This window comes from Taeniopygia guttata, chromosome 31 (genome assembly GCF_048771995.1).
Source record: "Taeniopygia guttata chromosome 31, bTaeGut7.mat, whole genome shotgun sequence".
NCBI classification, from domain to species: Eukaryota; Metazoa; Chordata; class Aves; order Passeriformes; family Estrildidae; genus Taeniopygia; species Taeniopygia guttata.
In genome coordinates this window covers 1,149,672-1,168,308 of record NC_133056.1, presented here as the reverse complement: position 1 = coordinate 1,168,308, position 18,637 = coordinate 1,149,672, and the positions used below count along the sequence as shown (strand labels likewise).

At 64.6% G+C, this 18,637-nt stretch overlaps 2 protein-coding genes across 6 annotated transcripts in view; both read right to left on the bottom strand.

The window, feature by feature from the left end:
* PACS1 (phosphofurin acidic cluster sorting protein 1) overlaps positions 1–9,574 on the bottom strand; it is a 45,599-nt gene extending 36,025 nt beyond the window's left edge. For 2 of the 3 annotated variants that reach the window (XM_072920144.1, XM_072920145.1), the window contains exons 1-4: positions 9,027–9,574; positions 7,946–8,033; positions 5,477–5,566; positions 3,493–3,618 (exon numbers count right to left, since the gene is read on the bottom strand). In XM_072920144.1, the coding sequence (XP_072776245.1) occupies positions 3,493–3,618; positions 5,477–5,566; positions 7,946–8,033; positions 9,027–9,208 (486 nt within the window). In that variant the 5' untranslated portion in view covers positions 9,209–9,574. The remainder of the gene's footprint in view (positions 1–3,492; positions 3,619–5,476; positions 5,567–7,945; positions 8,034–9,026) is intronic. The other variant, XM_072920143.1, reaches the window with a different exon arrangement.
* A 3,029-nt stretch (positions 9,575–12,603) lies between these two features.
* The window catches only part of SF3B2 (splicing factor 3b subunit 2), a 38,849-nt gene continuing 32,815 nt past the window's right edge, over positions 12,604–18,637 (bottom strand). For 2 of the 3 annotated variants that reach the window (XM_072920146.1, XM_072920147.1), the window contains exons 19-22: positions 18,379–18,480; positions 16,500–16,599; positions 14,026–14,211; positions 12,604–12,864 (exon numbers count right to left, since the gene is read on the bottom strand). In XM_072920146.1, the coding sequence (XP_072776247.1) occupies positions 12,793–12,864; positions 14,026–14,211; positions 16,500–16,599; positions 18,379–18,480 (460 nt within the window). In that variant the 3' untranslated portion in view covers positions 12,604–12,792. The remainder of the gene's footprint in view (positions 12,865–14,025; positions 14,212–16,499; positions 16,600–18,378; positions 18,481–18,637) is intronic. The other variant, XM_072920148.1, reaches the window with a different exon arrangement.

Here is an 18,637-nt window from a genome sequence, read left to right as displayed (position 1 = left end):
CCACCATGGGGCACCCAAACCCCACCATGGGGCACCCAAAATTAGGGTGGGGGCACCCAAAATTGGGGTGGGGGCACCCAAAATTGGGGTGGGGCACCTAAAATAGGGGTGGGGGCACCCAAAATTGGGGTGGGGGCACCCTGAGACCCCCCCCGGGCACCCTGAGCCTCCCCCGGGGCACCTAAACCCTTCCACGGGCACCCAAACCCCACCATGGGGCACCCAAAATTGGGGTGGGGGCACCCAAAATTGGGGTGGGGGCACCCAAAATTGGGGTGGGGGGTACCCTGAGATCCCCCGGGGCACCCAAACCCTTCCACGGGCACCCAAACCCCACCATGGGGCACCTAAACCCTTCCACGGGCACCCAAATCCACCCTCGCTGGGCAGCTGCAGCACCTGGGCACCCAAAATCGGGCTGGGGGCACCCAAAATTGGGGTGGGGGCACCCAACATTGGGGTGGGGGCACCCAAAATCGGGCTGGGGCACCCAAAATTGGGCTGGGGGCACCCAACATTGGGGTGGGGGCACCCAAAATTGGGGTGGGGCACCCAAAATTGGGGTGGGGGCACCCAAAATCGGGGTGGGGGCACCCAAAATTGGGGTGGGGGCACCCAAAATTGGGGTGGGGGCACCCTGAGACCCCCCCCGGGGCACCCAAACCCTTCCACGGGCACCCAAACCCCACCATGGGGCACCCAAATCCACCCTCGCTGGGCAGCTGCAGCACCTGGGGCACCCAAAATTGGGGTGGGGGCACCCAAAATTGGGGTGGGGGGCACCCTGAGACCCCCATGGGCACCCAAACTCCACCATGGGGCACCCAAATCTAACCTCGCTGGGCAGCTGCAGCACCTGGGGCACCCAAAATCGGGCTGGGGGCACCCAAAATTGGGGTGGGGCACCCAAAATTGGGGTGGGGGCACCCAAAATTGGGGTGGGGGGCACCCTGAGACCCCCCCGGGGCACCCAAACCCCACCATGGGGCACCCTGATCCTTCCCTGGGGCACCCAAATCCACCCAGCCCCTCCTCGCTGGGGGTTGTAGCACCTGGGGGGGCACCCAAAATTGGGGTGGGGGCACCCAAAATTGGGGTGGGGGGCACCCAAAATTGGGGGGGAGCACCCTGAGACCCTCAGGACCCCCTCAGGTCCATCCAAGACCCCCCCCCCAAATTCCCCCCACCCCTCTCTGCCCCACACTCACATCCCCCGGGGTTCCCTCCTGAGCCTCTCCTGGGGTTCTGCGACCCCCCCAAACCCCCTGAGACCCCCTCAGGACCCCCCAAAATCCCTCCAGGACCCCTCACAGCCCCCTGAGACCCCCCAAAACCCCCCAAAATCCCCCCAAATTCCCCTCACCCCTCTCTGCCCCAGACTTGCATCCCCCGGGGTTCACTCCTGGGGCTCCGGGACCCCCCCAAACCCCCTGGGACCCCCTCAGGACCCCCCAAAATCCCTCCAGGACCTTCCCAGGACCCCCCAACCCCCTGAGACCCCCCAAATTCCCCCCACCCCTCTCTGCCCCAGACTTGCATCCCCCGGGGTTCCCTCCTGAGCCTCTCCTGGGGTTCTGCGACCCCCCCAAAGCCCCCGGGACCCCCTCAGGACCCCCCAAAACCCCCTCCAGGACCACTCCAGGACCCTTCACAGCCCCCTGAGACCCCCCAAAACCCCCCCCAAATTCCCCCCACCCCTCTCTGCCCCACAGTTACATCACCCGGGATTCCCCCCTGAGCCTCTCCTGGGGTTCTGTGACCCCCCCAAACCCCCCCGGGACCCCCTCAGGACCCCCCAAAATCCCTCCAGGACCCCCCGGGACCCCCTCAGGACCCTCCAAAACCCCCCCAGGACCTTCCCAACCCCCTGACACCACCCCCAAATCCCCCCAAAACCCCCCCACCCCTCTCTGCCCCAAACTCGCATCCCCCGGGGTTCACTCCTGGGGCTCCGGGACCCCCCCAAACCCCCCGGGACCCCCTCAGGACCCCCCAAAACCCCTCCAGGACCTTCCCAGGACCCCCCCAAACCCCCCCAGAACCCCCTCAAATCCCCCCAAACCCCCTCACCCCTCTCTGCCCCACACTCACATCCCCCGGGGTTCCCTCCTGAGTCTCTCCTGGGGTTCTGCGACCCCCCCAAACCCCCTGGGACCCCCAAGGACCCCCCAAACCCCCTCCAGGACCCCCCAAAACCCCCTGAGACCCCCCCCAAACCCCCTCACCCCTCTCTGCCCCACACTCACATCCCCCGGGGTTCCCCCCTGAGCCTCTCCTGGGGTTCTGTGACCCCCCCAAACCCCCTGGGACCCCCTCAGGACCCCCCGGGACCCCCTCAGGACCCCCCAAAATCCCTCCAGGACCCCTCACAGCACCCTGAGACCCCCCAAAACCCCCCCAAATTCCCCCCACCCCTCTCTGCCCCACACTCACATCCCCCGGGGATCCTCCTGAGTCTCTCCTGGGGCTCCGGGACCCCCTCAGGACCCCCCGGGACCCCCTCAGGACCCCCCAAACCCCCTCCAGGACCCCTCACAGCACCCTGAGACCCCCCAAAACCCCCCCAAAATCCCCCCACCCCTCTCTGCCCCACACTCACATCCCCCGGGGTTCTCTCCTGAGCCTCTCCCGGGGTTCTGTGACCCCCCCAAACCCCCCGGGACCCCCTCAGGACCCCCCAAAATCCCTCCAGGACCCCTCACAGCCCCCTGAGACCCCCCAAAACCCCCCAAAACCCCCCCAAATTCCCCCCAAATTCCCCTCACCCCTCTCTGCCCCAGACTTGCATCCCCCGGGGTTCACTCCTGGGGCTCCGGGACCCCCCCAAACCCCCCGGGACCCCCTCAGGACCCCCCCAAAACCCTCGGGACCCTCTCAGGACCCTCCAAAAGCCCCCCAGGACCTTCCCAACCCCCTGAGACCACCCCAAAACCCCCCAAATTCCCCTCACCCCTCTCTGCCCCAGACTTGCATCCCCCGGGGTTCACTCCTGGGGCTCCGGGACCCCCCCAAACCCCCCGGGACCCCCTCAGGACCCCCCAAAATCCCTCCAGGACCTTCCCAGGACCCCTCACAGCCTCCTGAGACCCCCCAAAACCCCCCCAAAACCCCCTAAACCACCCCCAAACCCCCCCCACCCTTCTCTGCCCCACACTCACATCCCCCGGGGTTCCCTCCTGAGTCTCTCCTGGGGCTCCGGGACCCCCCCAAACCCCCTGGGACCCCCTCAGGACCCCCCAAAATCCCTCCAGGACCTTCCCAGGACCCCCCAACCCCCTGAGACCCTCCCCCACAGCCCCCAAAACCCCCCCAACCCCCCCCCAAACCCCCCCACCCCTCTCTGCCCCAGACTTGCATCCCCCGGGGTTCACTCCTGGGGTTCTGTGACCCCCCCAAACCCCCCGAGACCCCCTCAGGACCCCCCGGGACCCCCTCAGGACCCCCCCAAACCCCCTCCCCGTGCCCCCCCGGTGCCCCCCCCGTGCCCCCCACCTCGGCCAGGTTGATCAGCCCCACCGCCAGCGTTTTGTAGCCGAGGAACGGGCGGTGCTTGGAGCGTTTGCGGCGCTGCAGCATCACCTGGAGCCGGTTCGTGTCGCGCTTCAGGAAGTGCCCGTACTGCGGGGGGGGGAAATCGGGGGGTCACGGACACGCGGGGGGGGTCACGGACACGCGGGGTGGGTCACGGACACGCGGGGGGGATCACGGACCCAAGAGGGGGCGAATTTTGGGGTGAAAAGGGGGGGTTTGGGGGTCACAGAATCACCTGGGGTAGGTTTGGGGAGGGGGCTTGGGGGGGTCACCGATCCCGGGGGGGGTCACGGACACGCGGGGGGGGTCACGGACACGCGGGGGGGGGGCACGGACCCGTGGGGGGGTCACGGAGGCGTGGGGGGGGCGAGGGAACCCCGGGAGAGGCGAGTTTTGGGGTGAAAAGGGGAGTTTGGGGGTCACAGAATCACCTGGGGCAGATTTGGGGAGGGGGTTTGGGGGGGTCAGTGATTTTGGGGGGGGGTCAATGATCCCTTGGGGGGGTCACGGACACGCGGGGGGGGTCACGGACACGCGAGGGGGATCACGGACCCAAGAGGGGGCGAATTTTGGGGTGAAAAGGGGAGTTTGGGGGTCACAGCATCACCTGGGGCAGATTTGGGGAGGGGGTTTGGGGGGGTCACGGACACGCGGGGGGGGTCACGGACACGCGGGGGGGGGCACGGACACGCGGGGGGGGTCACGGACACGCGGGGGGGGCGAGGGAACCCCGGGAGGGGCGAGTTTTGGGGTGAAAATGGGGGGTTTGGGGGTCACAGCATCACCCGGAGCAGATTTGGGGAGGGGGTTTGGGGGGTTCAATGATCCCTTGGGGGGGTCACGGACACGCGGGGGGGGGCACGGACACGCGGGGGGGGTCACGGACACGCGGGGGGGCGAGGGAACCCCGGGAGGGGCGAGTTTTGGGGTGAAAAGGGGAGTTTGGGGGTCACAGCATCACCCGGGGCAGATTTGGGGAGGGGGTTTGGGGGGGTCAATGATCCTGGGGGGGTCACGGACACGCGGGGGGGGTCACGGACCCGTGGGGGGGCGAGGGAACCCCGGGGGGGGCGAGGGAACCCCGAGAGAGGCGAGTTTTGGGGTGAAAAGGGGAGTTTTGGGGGTCACAGCATCACCTGGGGCAGATTTGGGGAGGGGGTTTGGGGGGTTCAATGATCCTGGGGGGGGTCACTGATCTTTTAGGGGGGTCGTGGACACGGGGGGGGGGCAGAAATGGTCATTTTTGGGGGGTCACTGATCCCAGGGGGGTGAATTTTGGGGTGAAAAGGGGAGTTTGGGGGTCACAGAATCACCCAGGGCAGGTTTGGGGAGGGGGTTTGGGGGGGTCATGGACACATTGGGGGGTCAGTGGTACCTGGGGGGGGTCACTGATATTTTGGGGGGGTCACTGACCTCTAGAAATGGATTTTTGACCCTTGAGGGGTGAATTTTGGGGTGAAAAGGGGAGTTTTGGGGGTCACAGCACCACCCGGGGCAGATTTGGGGAGGGGGTTTGGGGGGGTCAGTGATTTTGGGGGGGGGGTCACTAATCCCTTGGGGGGGTCATTGATCTTTTGGGGGGGTCACTGACCCCTAGAAATGGAGTTTTGACCCCAGGGGGGTGAATTTTGGGGTGAAAAGGGGAGTTTGGGGGTCACAGCACCCCCCGGGGCAGATTTGGGGAGGGGGTTTGGGGGGGTCAATGATCCTGGGGGGGTCACTGGTCCCTTGGGGGGGGCACTGGTAATTGGGGAGGGGTCACTGACCCCTAGAAATGGAGTTTTGACCCCAGGGGGGCGAATTTTGGGGTGAAAAAGGGGAGTTTTGGGGGTCACAGCACCCCCCGGGGCAGGTTTGGGGACTGGGTGGGGGCAGTTTTTGGGGGGTCTGGGGGTGCCGCTGCCCCCATGGGGGGGTCCCCAGGGTGGGGGGGGGTCCCCAATACCTGCAGGGAGAAGGTGAGCTGCAGCTCGGTTTCGGGGGGACCCCCGTGGGGCAGCGGGATCTCGTTGGAGCGAAGGATCCGCTTGGAGCCCTGCGGGGACCCCCAGGGGGACCCCAAAACCCGAAACTCGCTGGGACCCCTCCCCCTCCCCAAAAAAGGAACTTTGCACCCCCCAAGGGTCTCCCCACGGACCCCCCCCCCACCCCAGACCCCTCCAGGACCCCCCCCCAGATCCTCCAGGACGCCCCCAGGACCCCCCTAAGCCCCCCCAGATCCTCCCAGACCCCCCAAGACCCCCCAAGACCCCTCCAGGACACCCCAACCCCACCCAGAACCCCCCCAGACCCCTTCAAGACCCCCCCAGAGCTTTCCAGACCCCCCGAGGAACCCCCCAGGACCCCCCCAGGACCCCCCAGATCCCTCCAAGACTCCCCCAGATCCCTTCAAGACCCCCCAAACCCCCCCGGACCCCCCCCAGGACCCCCCAAACCCCCCCAGAATCCCCCCAGACCCCCTCCAGATGCCCCCAGGACCCCCCCAGATCCCTCCAAGACTCCCCCAGAGCCCTGCAGATCCCCCCAGACCACCCCAAAGCCCCTCCAGGACCCCCCCAAATCCCCTCCAGGACCCCCAAAGCCCCCCGGACCCCTCCAGGACCCCCCAGATCCCTCCAAGACTCCCCAAGACCCCTCCAGGACACCCCAACCCCACCCAGAACCCCCCCAGACCCCTCCAGATCCCTTCAAGACCCCCCAAACTCCCCCAGACCCCTCCAGGATCTCCCCAAACCCCCCCGGACCCCTCCAGGATCCCCCCAGAGCCCTGCAGAACCCCCCAGACCACCCCAAATCCCCTCCAGGACCCCCAAAACCCCCCAAGACCCCTCCAGGATCTCCCCAGATCCCCTCAAGACCCCCCAAACCCCCCCAGACCCCTCCAGATCCCTTCAAGACCCCCCAGAATCCCCCCAGACCCCCTCCAGATGCCCCCAGGACCCCCCCAGATCCCTCCAAGTCTCCCCCAGAGCCCTGCAGAACCCCCCAAACCACCCCAAATCCCCTCCAGGACCCCCCCAAACCCCCCCGGACCCCCCCAGATCCCCCCAGACCCCTCCAGGACACCCCCAGACCCCTCCAGATCCCTTCAAGACCCCCCAAACTCCCCCAGACCCCTCCAGGATCCCCCCAAACCCCCCCGGACCCCCCAAACCCCCCAAATCCCCTCCAGGATCCCCCCAAATCCCCTCCAGGACCCCCCAGATCCCTCCAAGACTCCCCCAGACCCTTGCAGATCCCCCCAGACCACCCCAAATCCCCTCCAGGACCCCCCAAAACTCCCCCAGACCCCTCCAGGATCTCCCCAGACCCCCCCAGGATTCCCCCAGATTCCTTCAAGACCCTCCAAACCCCCCCGGACCCCTCCAAGACCCCCCAAACCCCCCCAGGATCCCCCCAGACCCCTCCAGATGCCCCCAGGATCCCCCCAGATCCCTCCAAGACTCCCCCAGAGCCCTGCAGAACCCCCCAGACCACCCCAAATCCCCTCCAGGACCCCCCAAAGCCCCCCAAACCCCCCCGGACCCCTCCAGGATCCCCCCAAATCCCCTCCAGGACTCCCCAAACCCCCCCAGAATCCCCCCAGACCCCTCCAAGACTCCCCCAGACCCCTCTAGGACACCCCAAACCCACCCAGAACCCCTCCAGACCCCTCCAGATCCCTTCAAGACCCCCCGAGGAACCCCCCAGATCCCTCCAGACCCCTCCAGATCCCTTCAAGACCCCCCAGAGCCCTGCAGATCCCCCCAGACCACCCCAAATCCCCTCCAGGACCCCTCAAATCCCCCCGGACCCCTCCAGGATCTCCCCAAATCCCCTCCAGGACCCCCCTAAGCCCCCCCGGACCCCTCCAGGATCTCCCCAAATCCCCTCAAGACCCCCCAAACCCCCCCAGAATCCCCCCAGACCCCCTCCAGATGCCCCCAGGACCCCCCAGATCCCCCCAAGACTCCCCCAGAGCACTGCAGAACCCCCCAGACCTCCCCAAATCCCCTCCAAGACCCCCCAAATCCCCTCCAGGACCCCCAAATCCCCTCCAGGACCCCCCCAAACCCCCCCGGACCCCTCCAGGATCCCCCCAGACCCCTCCAGATCCCTCCAAGACTCCCCCAGACCCTTGCAGAAGCCCCCAGACCACCCCAAATCCCCTCCAGGACCCCCCAAAACCCCCCCAGACCCCTCCAGGATCTCCCTAAATCCCCTCCAGGACTCCCCAAACCCCTCCAGGATCCCCCCAAATCCCCTCCAGGATCCCCCCAGACCCCTCCAGGATCCCCCCAGAGCCCCCCAGATCCCTTCAAGACCCCCCAAACTCCCCCAGACCCCTCCAGGATCTCCCCAAATCCCCTCCAGGACCCCCCAAAACCCCCCCAGACCCCTCCAGGACCCCCCCAAAGCCCCCCAAACCCCCCACCTGCAGCTTGACGGCGATGACCACCGAGCCGAGGTCCTTGGCCACCTCCCGGAGCAGCGCCAGGCGCCGCAGGGTGAGGCTGAACAGCCTGGGGGGCGGGCTGGGGGTCTCACCCCAGAGACCCCCCCCCAAATTAAAGCCTCCCAAACCCCCAGGGATGAAACTCCTCCAGAACCCCAAAGAAACCCCCCAAAAAAACCCCCAACCCCAAGATCTGAACCCCCCCAGGGACCCCCCAAGACCCCCCCCAACCCCTCAGGGAACCCCACGGGACCCCGAAGCCCCCTCCCCAAAATGGATCCCGGGGATTGGGGGGTCCTGGGGGGGTTCCCGGGGGTCCCAGAGGGGTCCTGGGAATTGGGGGGTCCCGGGGGGGGGGTCCCGTGAATTGGGGGTCCTGGGGGGGTTCCCGGGGGGGTCCCAGAGGGGTCCCGGGAATTGGGGGTCCCGGGGGGGTCCCGATGACTGAGGGGGGGATCCCGTGAATTGGGGGTCCTGGGAGGGTCTGGGGGGGTCCCAGAGGGGTCCCGGGAATTGGGGGTGCTGGGGGGGGTTCCCGGGGGGGTTCCCGGGGGGGTTCCAGAGGGGTCCCGGGAATTGGGGGGTCCCGGGGGGGTCCCGATGACTGAGGGGTTCTGGGGGGATCCCGGGAATTGGGGGGTCCTGGGAGGGTCTCCGGGGGTCCCAGAGGGGTCCCGGGAATTGGGGGTCCTGGGGGGGTTCCCGGGGGGGTCCCAGAAGGGTCCCGAGGATTGGGGGTCTTGGGGGGGGTCCCGTGAATTGGGGGTCTTTGGGGGGGGTCCCGTGAATTGGGGGGGATCCCGGGAATTGGGGGATTCTGGGGGGTCCCGTGAATTGGGGGTCCTGGGGGGGTTTCCGGGGGGGTTCCAGAGGGGTCCCGGGAATTGGGGGTCCTGGGGGGGTCCTGGGGGGGTCTGGGGCGGTTCCAGAGGGGTCCCGTAAATTGGGGGTCCTGGGGGTGGGGGTCGCAGGGATTAGGGGATACCGAGGGGGGGTCCCGATGATTGGGGGGTCCCGGGGGGGGTCCCCGGGGGGGGTCCCTGCCCCCCCCCCCCCTCACCTGGGCACGCAGCTGGGCGAGCTGCGATCCACCTCCCAGGCGGCGAACAGGTTCATGTGCACCGGGCCGGGCGGGGGTCCCGGGGGTCCCCCGGGCCCGGGGGGGGGTCCCGGGGGTCCCGGGGGGGGTCCCGGGGGGGCTCCGGGCCCGGGGGGGGCGCGGGGGGCGCCGCGTTCCGCCATCGCCGCCGCCGCGCCGGCCACGCCCCCCCCGCGCCTGATTGGCTGCGGCGACGCACCGCGGGATCTGATTGGGTAACGCCCGCCGCGGCCCCGCCCACGCGCGGCGCTGATTGGTCACCGCCCACACCGCTGCGGAACGGAGGCCACGCCCTCCTGTCAGGAGAGGCCACGCCCATCGCTGCGGAGGCCACGCCCATCGCTGCGGAGGCCACGCCCATCGCGGGGGGTTCTGGGCGCTGATTGGGTGAGCGGGGAGGAGGCCACGCCCCGTTGGGGACATTGCGGGGTCACCGAGGGGTCACGGGGGTGACACCGCGGGGACATCCTGGGTGGCACCGATGGCCCCGGCCCCTGTCCCTGGTCACTGTGTCCTGTCCCCGTCCCTCTGTCCCTCTGTCCCCTGTCCCTGTCCTGTTGTCCCTTGTCACTGTCCCCTGTCCCTTGTCACTGTCCCCTGTCCCCTGTCCTCTGTCCCTTGTCCCTGTCCCCTGTCCCTTGTCACTGTCCCCTGTCCCTTGTCACTGTCCCCTGTCCCTGTCCCTGTGTCCCTTGTCACTGTCCCCTGTCCCTTGTCACTGTCCCCTGTCCCTGTCCCCTGTCCTTGTCACTGTGTCCCTTGTCACTGTCCCTGTCCCCTGTCCCTTGTCACTGTCCCCTGTCCCCTGTCCCCACCCCCCTGTGAGCCACCCCCAGACACGGACTGGGGACAGGGACAAGGTTTGGGGACAGCTGAGGGGGACACGGTGACATCGGGCACATGTCCCGGTGGCACAGTGACCTTGGTGACCTCAGCGCCATGTCATGGTGACATGGTGACCTCGGTGACACAGTGACCTCAGTGACATGGTGACCTCAGTGACACGGTGACCTCGGTGACCTCGGTGCCATGTCATGGTGACATGGTGACCTCGGTGACCTCAGTGCCATGTCCACGGTGACACAGTGACCTCAGTGACACGGTGACCTCGGTGCTATGTCCCAGTGGCACAGTGACCTTGGTGACCTCAGCGCCATGTCCCCGGTGACACAGTGACCTCAGTGACACGGTGACATCGGGCACATGTCCCAGTGGCACAGTGACCTCGGTGACCTCAGCGCCATGTCATGGTGACATGGTGACCTCGGTGACCTCAGTGCCATGTCCACGGTGACCTCGGTGACACGGTGACCTCAGTGCCATGTCCCCGGTGACCTCAGTGACACGGTGACCTCGGTGACATGGTGACCTCGGTGACATGGTGACCTCGGTGACCTCGGTGCCATGTCCCGGTGACACAGTGACCTCGGTGACACGGTGACCTCAGTGACACGGTGACCTTGGTGACATGGTGACCTCGGTGCCATGTCCCCGGTGACACGGTGACCTCAGTGCCATGTCCCCGGTGCCACAGTGACCTCGGTGACACGGTGACCTCGGTGACATGGTGACCTCGGTGACCTCAGTGCCATGTCCCCAGTGACCTCAGTGACACGGTGACCTCGGTGACACGGTGACCTCGGTGACCTCAGTGCCATGTCCCCGGTGACCTCAGTGACACGGTGACCTCGGTGACATGGTGACCTTGGTGACCTCGGTGACACGGTGACACAGTGACATGGTGACCTCGGTGACCTCAGCACCATGTCATGGTGACCATGGTGACCTCAGTGACACGGTGACCTCAGTGACACGGTGACCTCGGTGCCATGGTGACCTTGGTGACCTCAGTGCCATGTCCCGGTGACACAGTGACCTCGGTGACCTCAGTGCCATGTCCTGGTGACACAGTGACCTCAGTGACACAGTGACCTCAGTGACACGGTGACCTCGGTGACACGGTGACCGCGGTGACCTCAGTGCCATGTCCCTGGTGACACAGTGACCTTGGTGACATGGTGACCTCAGTGCCATGTCCCGGTGCCACGGTGACCTTGGTGACACAGTGACCTCGGTGACCTCAGTGCCATGTCCCCGGTGACCTCGGTGACACGGTGACCTTGGTGACCTCAGTGCCATGTCCCCGGTGACACGGTGACACAGTGACCTCGGTGACCTCAGTGCCATGTCCCCGGTGACACAGTGACCTCAGTGACATGGTGACCTCAGTGCCACAGTGACCTCGGTGACCTCAGTGCCATGTCCCCGGTGACCTCGGTGACACAGTGACCTCGGTGACCTCAGTGCCATGTCCCCGGTGACACGGTGACCTCAGTGACATGGTGACCTCGGTGACCTCAGTGCCATGTCCCCGTTGACCTCAGTGACCTCAGTGACACGGTGACCTCAGTGACACGGTGACCTCAGTGCCATGTCCCCGGTGACCTCGGTGACACGGTGACCTTGGTGACCTCAGTGCCATGTCCCCGGTGACCTCGGTGACACAGTGACCTCAGTGACACGGTGACCTCGGTGACACAGTGACCTCGGTGACCTCAGTGCCATGTCATGGTGACACAGTGACCTCAGTGACACGGTGACCTCAGTGACACGGTGACCTCGGTGACACGGTGACCTCAGTGCCATGTCCCCGGTGACCTCAGTGACACAGTGACCTCAGTGACATGGTGACCTCGGTGACACGGTGACATCGGTGACACAGTGACCTTGGTGACCTCAGTGCCATGTCCCCGGTGGCACAGTGACCTTGGTGACACGGTGACCTCAGTGACATGGTGACCTCGGTGCCATATCATGGTGACATGGTGACCTTGGTGACCTCAGTGCCATGTCCCCGGTGACACAGTGACCTCAGTGACATGGTGACCTCGGTGACACGGTGACCTCGGTGCCATGTCATGGTGACATGGTGACCTTGGTGACCTCAGTGACATGTCCCGGTGACACAGTGACCTCAGTGACATGGTGACCTCAGTGACACGGTGACCTCAGTGCCACGGTGACCTCGGTGACACAGTGACCTCAGTGCCATGTCATGGTGACACGGTGACCTCGGTGACCTCGGTGACACGGTGACCTCAGTGACACGGTGACCTTGGTGCTATGTCCCAGTGGCACAGTGACCTCGGTGACCTCAGTGCCATGTCATGGTGACCTCGGTGACCTCGGTGACCTCAGTGCCATGTCCCGGTGGCACAGTGACCTTGGTGACCTCAGTGCCATGTCCCCGGTGACCTCAGTGACACGGTGACCTTGGTGACACAGTGACCTCGGTGACACAGTGACCTCGGTGCTATGTCCCAGTGGCACAGTGACCTTGGTGACCTCAGTGCCATGTCCCTGGTGACCTCAGTGCCATGGTGACCTCGGTGCCACAGTGACCTTGGTGACCTCAGTGCCATGTCATGGTGACATGGTGACCTCGGTGACATGGTGACCTCAGTGCCATGTCCCCGGTGACCTCAGTGCCACGGTGACCTCAGTGACACGGTGACCTCGGTGCCACCAGGCAGAGCCGCGGGGTTCGGTGGCAATGCCACCTTTTATTTACAAAACAACGGGGACAGGGTGGGGACAACGCTGGGGACATCCCCCGATCCCGGGGTGGCACCGGCGCCCTGTGGGGTGGCAGAGGGCGGTGCCAGGGGGTGACAGCGAGGGGACAGCGAGGGGACACGAGGGGACAGCGAGGGGACACGAGGGGACATTAAAACTTGAACTCCTTGTACTTCTTGCCTCCCCCGCGGGCGTCCTGCGGCTGCGCCTTCCGCTTCTTCTGCTGCGGGACAGAGGGGACAGAGGGGACAGAGGGGACAGTGAGGGGACAGGGAGGGGACAGGGAGGGGACACGGAGGGGACAGTGTCACAGGAGGTCAGAGGACATGGTGGGGACATGGTGGGGACAGTTAGGGGACATGGAGGGGACACAGAGGGGAGAGAGAGGGGACACGAAGGGGACAGGGAGGGGACACGGAGGGGACACGGAGGGGACAGTGTCACAGGAGGTCAGAGGACACGGTGGGGACAGGGAGGGGACAGTGTCACAGGAGGTCAGGGGACATGGGGACAGCGAGGGGACAGGGAGGGGACAGCGAGGGGACAGGGAGGGGACAGCGAGGGGACAGGGAGGGGACAGTGTCACAGGAGGTCAGGGGACATGGTGGGGACAGGGAGGGGACAGGGAGGGACAGTGAGGGGACAGTGTCACAGGAGGTCAGGGGACAGGGAGGGGACACGGAGGGGACATGGAGGGGACAGTGCCACAGGAGGTCAGGGGACATGGTGGGGACAGGGAGAGGACAGGGAGGGGACAGGGAGGGGACAGCGAGGGGACAGGGAGGGGACACGGAGGGGAGAGAGAGGGGACAGGGAGGGGACAGCGAGGGGACAGTGTCACAGGAGGTCAGGGGACAGGGAGGGGACAGGGAGGGGACAGGGATGTCCCACATTGGGAACCCCCCTCGTGCTTCATCCCATCCCAACGGGACACCCTGGGGACAAAGAGGGGGCTGGGGAGTGCAGGAGGTGACAGGGAGGGGACAGGGAGGTGACAACGGGGTCCCAGGGACATGGGGGGACAGGGAGGTGACAGGGAGGGGACAGGGAGGTGACAACGGGGTCCCAGGGACATGGGGGGACAGGGAGGTGACAGGGAGGGGACAGGGAGGTGACAACGGGGTCCCAGGGACATGGGGGGACAGGGAGGGGACAGGGAGGTGACAAGGGGGTCCCAGGGACATGGGGGGACAGGGAGGGGACAGGGAGGTGACAACGGGGTCCCAGGGACAAGGGAGGGGACAGGGAGGGGACAGGGATGTCCTACAACAGGAACCCCTTGTGCTTCATCTCACCCGCACGGGGCAGTCCTGAGGGGACAGGGAGGGGACAGAGGGGACAGAGGGGACAGAGGGGACAGAGGGGACACAGGTGCCACCCCCACCTTCTGCTTGGCGGCGTGCTCGGCCACCATGTCGCTGAAGTCCTCCTTCTCCACCTGGGCCTGCTGCTCCCGCACGTGCTCCTCGTACTTCTGCGTCATGGCCGTGGGGTCCAGCTCCAGCTCCTCGGGGGCCAGCGCCACCTCCACGCCCTGCGCCTCGGCCACCGGGCCCTTGCGGCCCATCACCTGCGGGGACAGCGCGGGGACAGGGCAGTGTCACCCCCTGGGGCTCTGTGACCAGCCCCTTGTGTCCCATCACCTGTGGTGACACCATGGGGACATGGGGACACCATGGGGACACAGGCAGTGTCACCCCCTGGGCTCCTGTCACCCGTCAGGGACATGGGGACACCGCGGGGACACGGGCACTGTCACCCCCTGGGGCTCTGTGCCCAGCCCCTTGTGTCCCATCACCTGTGGTGGCACCATGGGGACACCATGGGGACATGGGGACAGGGGCAGTGTCACCCCCTGGGCTCCTGTCACCTGGCAGGGACATGGGGACACCACAGGGACAAGGACAATGTCACCCCCTGGGCCTCTGTCACCTCTCAGGGACGTGGGGACACCGCGGGGACACGGGCAGTGTCACCCCCTGGGGCTCTGTGACCAGCCCCTTGTGTCCCATCACCTGTGGTGACACCATGGGAACACCATGGGGACATGGGGACAGGGTCACTGCCACCCCCTGGGCCTCTGTGACCAGCCCCCTGTGTCCTATCACCTTTGGGGACACCCCGGGGACACGGGCAGTGTCACCCCCTGGGCCTCTGTCACCCGTCAGAGATGTGGGGACACCATGGGGACATGTGGACAGGGGCACTGTCACCCCCTGGGGCTCTGTGACAAGCCCCTTGTGTCCTATCACCTGTGGTGACACCATGGGGACATGGGGACACGGGCAATGTCACCCCTGGGCCTCTGTCACCCCTCAGGGACATGGGGACACCGTGGGGACAGGGTCACTGCCACCCCCTGGGCTCCTGTCACCCATCAGGGACGTGGGGACACCATGGGGACAGGGTCACTGTCACCCCCTGGGCCTCTGTCACCTGTGAGGACACGGGTGACACTGGTCCTGTGGGTTTTGGGGTCCCAGGGGGGGTTTAGGGGTGGTTTTGGGGTCATCAGGGATCTTTTGGGGTTTTAGGGTGGTTTTTGGGGTCCCGGGGGGATTTGGGGGGTTTTTGGGGTCTCAGGGGGATTTTGGGGGGGGTCTCACCGCAGACATGTCGTAGATGTGGGTGGGGGGGATTTGGGGTGGTTTTTGGGGTCTCAGGGGGTTTTTGGGGGGGGTCTCACCGCAGACATGTCGTAGATGTGGGTGGGGGGGATTTGGGGTGGTTTTTGGGGTCCCAGGGGGTTTTTGGGGGGGGTCCCAGGGGGTTTTGGGGGGGGTCTCACCGCAGACATGTCGTAGATGTGGGTGGGAGGGATTTGGGGTGGTTTTTGGGGTCCCAGGGGGATTTGGGGGGGGTCTCAGGGTGTTTTTTGGGGGGGGGTCTCACTGCAGACATGTTGTAAATCTGGGTGGGAGGTTTTTGGGGTGGTTTTTGGGGTCTCAAGGGGTTTTTGGGGGGGGTCTCACCGCAGACATGTCGTAGATGTGGGTGGGGGGGATTTGGGGTGGTTTTTGGGGTCTCAGGGGGTTTTTGGGGGGGGTCTCACCGCAGACATGTCGTAGATGTGGGTGGGGGGGATTTGGGGCGGTTTTTGGGGTCTCATGGGGGTTTTGGGGGGGGTCTCAGGGGGTTTTTGGGGGGGGTCTCACCGCAGACATGTCCTAGATGTGGGTGGGAGATATTTGGGGTGGTTTTTGGGGTCTCAGGGGGTTTTTTGGGGGGGGGTCTCACCGCAGACATGTCGTAGATGTGGGTGGGGGGGATTCGGGGTGGTTTTTGGGGTCCCAGGGGGTTTTTGGGGGGGGTCTCACCGCAGACATGTCGTAGATGTGGGTGGGGGGTATTTGGGGTGGTTTTTGGGGGTCTCAGGGGTTTTTTGGGGGGGGGTCTCACCGCAGATATGTCGTAGATGTGGGTGGGAGGTATTTGGGGTCTCAGGGGGTTTTTGGGGGGGGTCTCAGGGGGTTTTTTGGGGGGGGTCTCACCGCAGACATGTCCTAGATGTGGGTGGGGGGGATTTGGGGTGGTTTTGGGGGTCCCAGGGGGTTTTTGGGGGGGTCTCAGGGGGTTTTTGGGGGGGGTCTCACCGCAGACATGTCCTAGATGTGGGTGGGGGGGATTTGGGGCGGTTTTTGGGGTCTCAGGGGGTTTTTGGGGGGGGTCTCACCGCAGACATGTCATAGATGTGGGTGGGAGGTATTTGGGGCGGTTTTGGGGGTCTCAGGGGGGTTTTTGGGGGGGGTCTCAGGGGGTTTTTGGGGGGGGTCTCACCGCAGACATGCCCTGGATGTGGGTGGGGGGGATTTGGGGTGGTTTTTGGGGGTCTCAGAGGGTTTTTGGGGGGGGTCTCACCGCAGACATGTCGTAGATGTGGGTGGAGCCCATCATGGCCGTGCCCACGGTCGCCGTGCGTTTCTCGGGGACCACCGTGAACAATTGGGGGGTCTCGCTCCTTTTTGGGGGGGTCAGGATGGGTGGGGGGGCTCCTGATCACCCCAAAACCCCCCCCAAGCACCCCAAAATTCTCCCTAAACCCTGACCCTCCCAAACCCAAAATTCCACTTGATTCCCCCAAAACTCCTTCGAGCCTCCCAAACCCCCCCAAAATCCTCCCTAAAACCCCAAGCGCCTCCCAAAATTTACCCCTGAACCCCAAACTCCCCCAACACCCCTGAGCCCCCCAAAATCTTCCAAATCCCCCCAAAAATCCGCCAAAAATCCCCCTAAATCCCCCAAAAATCCCCCCAAAACCCCCCAAAACTCCTCTCTCAACCCCAAACTCCCCCAATCCCCCAACACCCCTGAGATCCCCAAAATCTCCCAAAAATCCCCCCAAATCTGCAAAACCCCCCCAAACCCCTCCAAAATCCACAAAAAAACCTCCCCAAAACCTTTCCAAAACCCCAAAGCCCCCCGAAATCCCCCAAAAATCCCCCCAAAACCCCCAAAAACCCCTTGACCCTCCAAAATTCCTCTCTCAACCCCAAACTCCCCCAGTCCCCCAACACCCCTGAGATCCTCAAACCCCCAAAAATCCCCCCAAATCTGCAAAACCCCCCAAAATCCACAAAAAACCTCCCCAAAACCTCTCCAAAACCCCAAAATCCCCCGAAATCCCCAAAAATCCCCCCAAAACCCCCAAAAACTCCTTGACCCTCCAAAATTCCTCTCAACCCCAAACTCCCCCAGTCCCCCAACACCCCTGAGATCCTCAAACCCCCAAAAATCCCCCCAAATCTGCAAAACCCCCCCAAAACCCACAAAAAAACCTCCCCAAAACCTTTCCAAAACTCCAAAACCCCCCAAAATCCCCCAAAAATCCCCCCAAAATCCCCAAAAACTCCTTGACCCTCCAAAATTCCTCTCAACCCCAAACTCCCCCAGTCCACCAACACCCCCGAGATCCTCAAACCCCCAAAAATCCCCCCAAAATCTGCAAAACCCCCCCAAAACCCCCCCAAAATCCACAAAAAACCCTCCCAAAAACCTCTCCAAAACCCCAAATCCCCCCGAAATCCCCCGAAATCCCCCCAAATCCCCCCAAAAATCCCCCCAAAACCCCCCAAAAATTCCCCCCAAAACCCCCAAAAACTCCTTGACCTTCCAAAATCTCCCAAATCCCCCCAAACTCCCCCAGTCCCCCAACACCCCTGAGATCCTCAAACCCCCAAAAATCCCCCAAAATCAGCAAAACCCCCCCAAAATCCACAAAAAACCCTCCCCAAAACCTCTCCAAAACCCCAAATCCCCCCCAAAATCCCCCAAAAATCTCCCCAAAAATCCCCCAAAAACTCCTTGACCCTCCAAAATTCCTCTCAACCCCAAACTCCCCCAGTCCCCCAACACCCCTGAGATCCTCAAACCCCCAAAAATCCCCCCAAATCAGCAAACCCCCCCCCAAAATCCACAAAAAACCCTCCCAAAAACCTCTCCAAAACCCCAAAGCCCCCCAAAATCCCCCAAATCTGCAAAACCCCCCCCAAAACCCCCCAAAATCCACACAAAACCCTCCCAAAAACCTCTCCAAAACCCCAAATCCCCCCAGAATCCCCCCAAATCTGCAAAAACCCCCCAAAATCCACAAAAAAACCTCCCAAAAATCTCTCCAAAACCCCAAATCCCCCCAGAATCCCCCCAAATCAGCAAAACCCCCCCCAAAATCCTCACAAAACCCTCCCAAAAACCTCTCCAAAACCCCAAAATCCCCCAAAATCCCCCCAAATCCCCTCACCCGTCCATGGCCTCCTCGATTTTCTTCTTGCGGAGCTCGATCAGCTCGGGGGTCTCCATCCCCGCCGGCACCGAGGAGAAGCCCCCCGGGGTGATCAACCCACTGGGGGGGAGAATTGGGGGGTCAGGGGGCACCCCAAAATTTTGGGGAGCCCCCCCTGCCATTTCTCTCAGAGAGGGATGAACCAACCCCGTTCCCCACCCCAAAAAAACCCCACAGGATTTTCCCCCTTTATGGGGGGATTTGGGGGTCCCAAGAA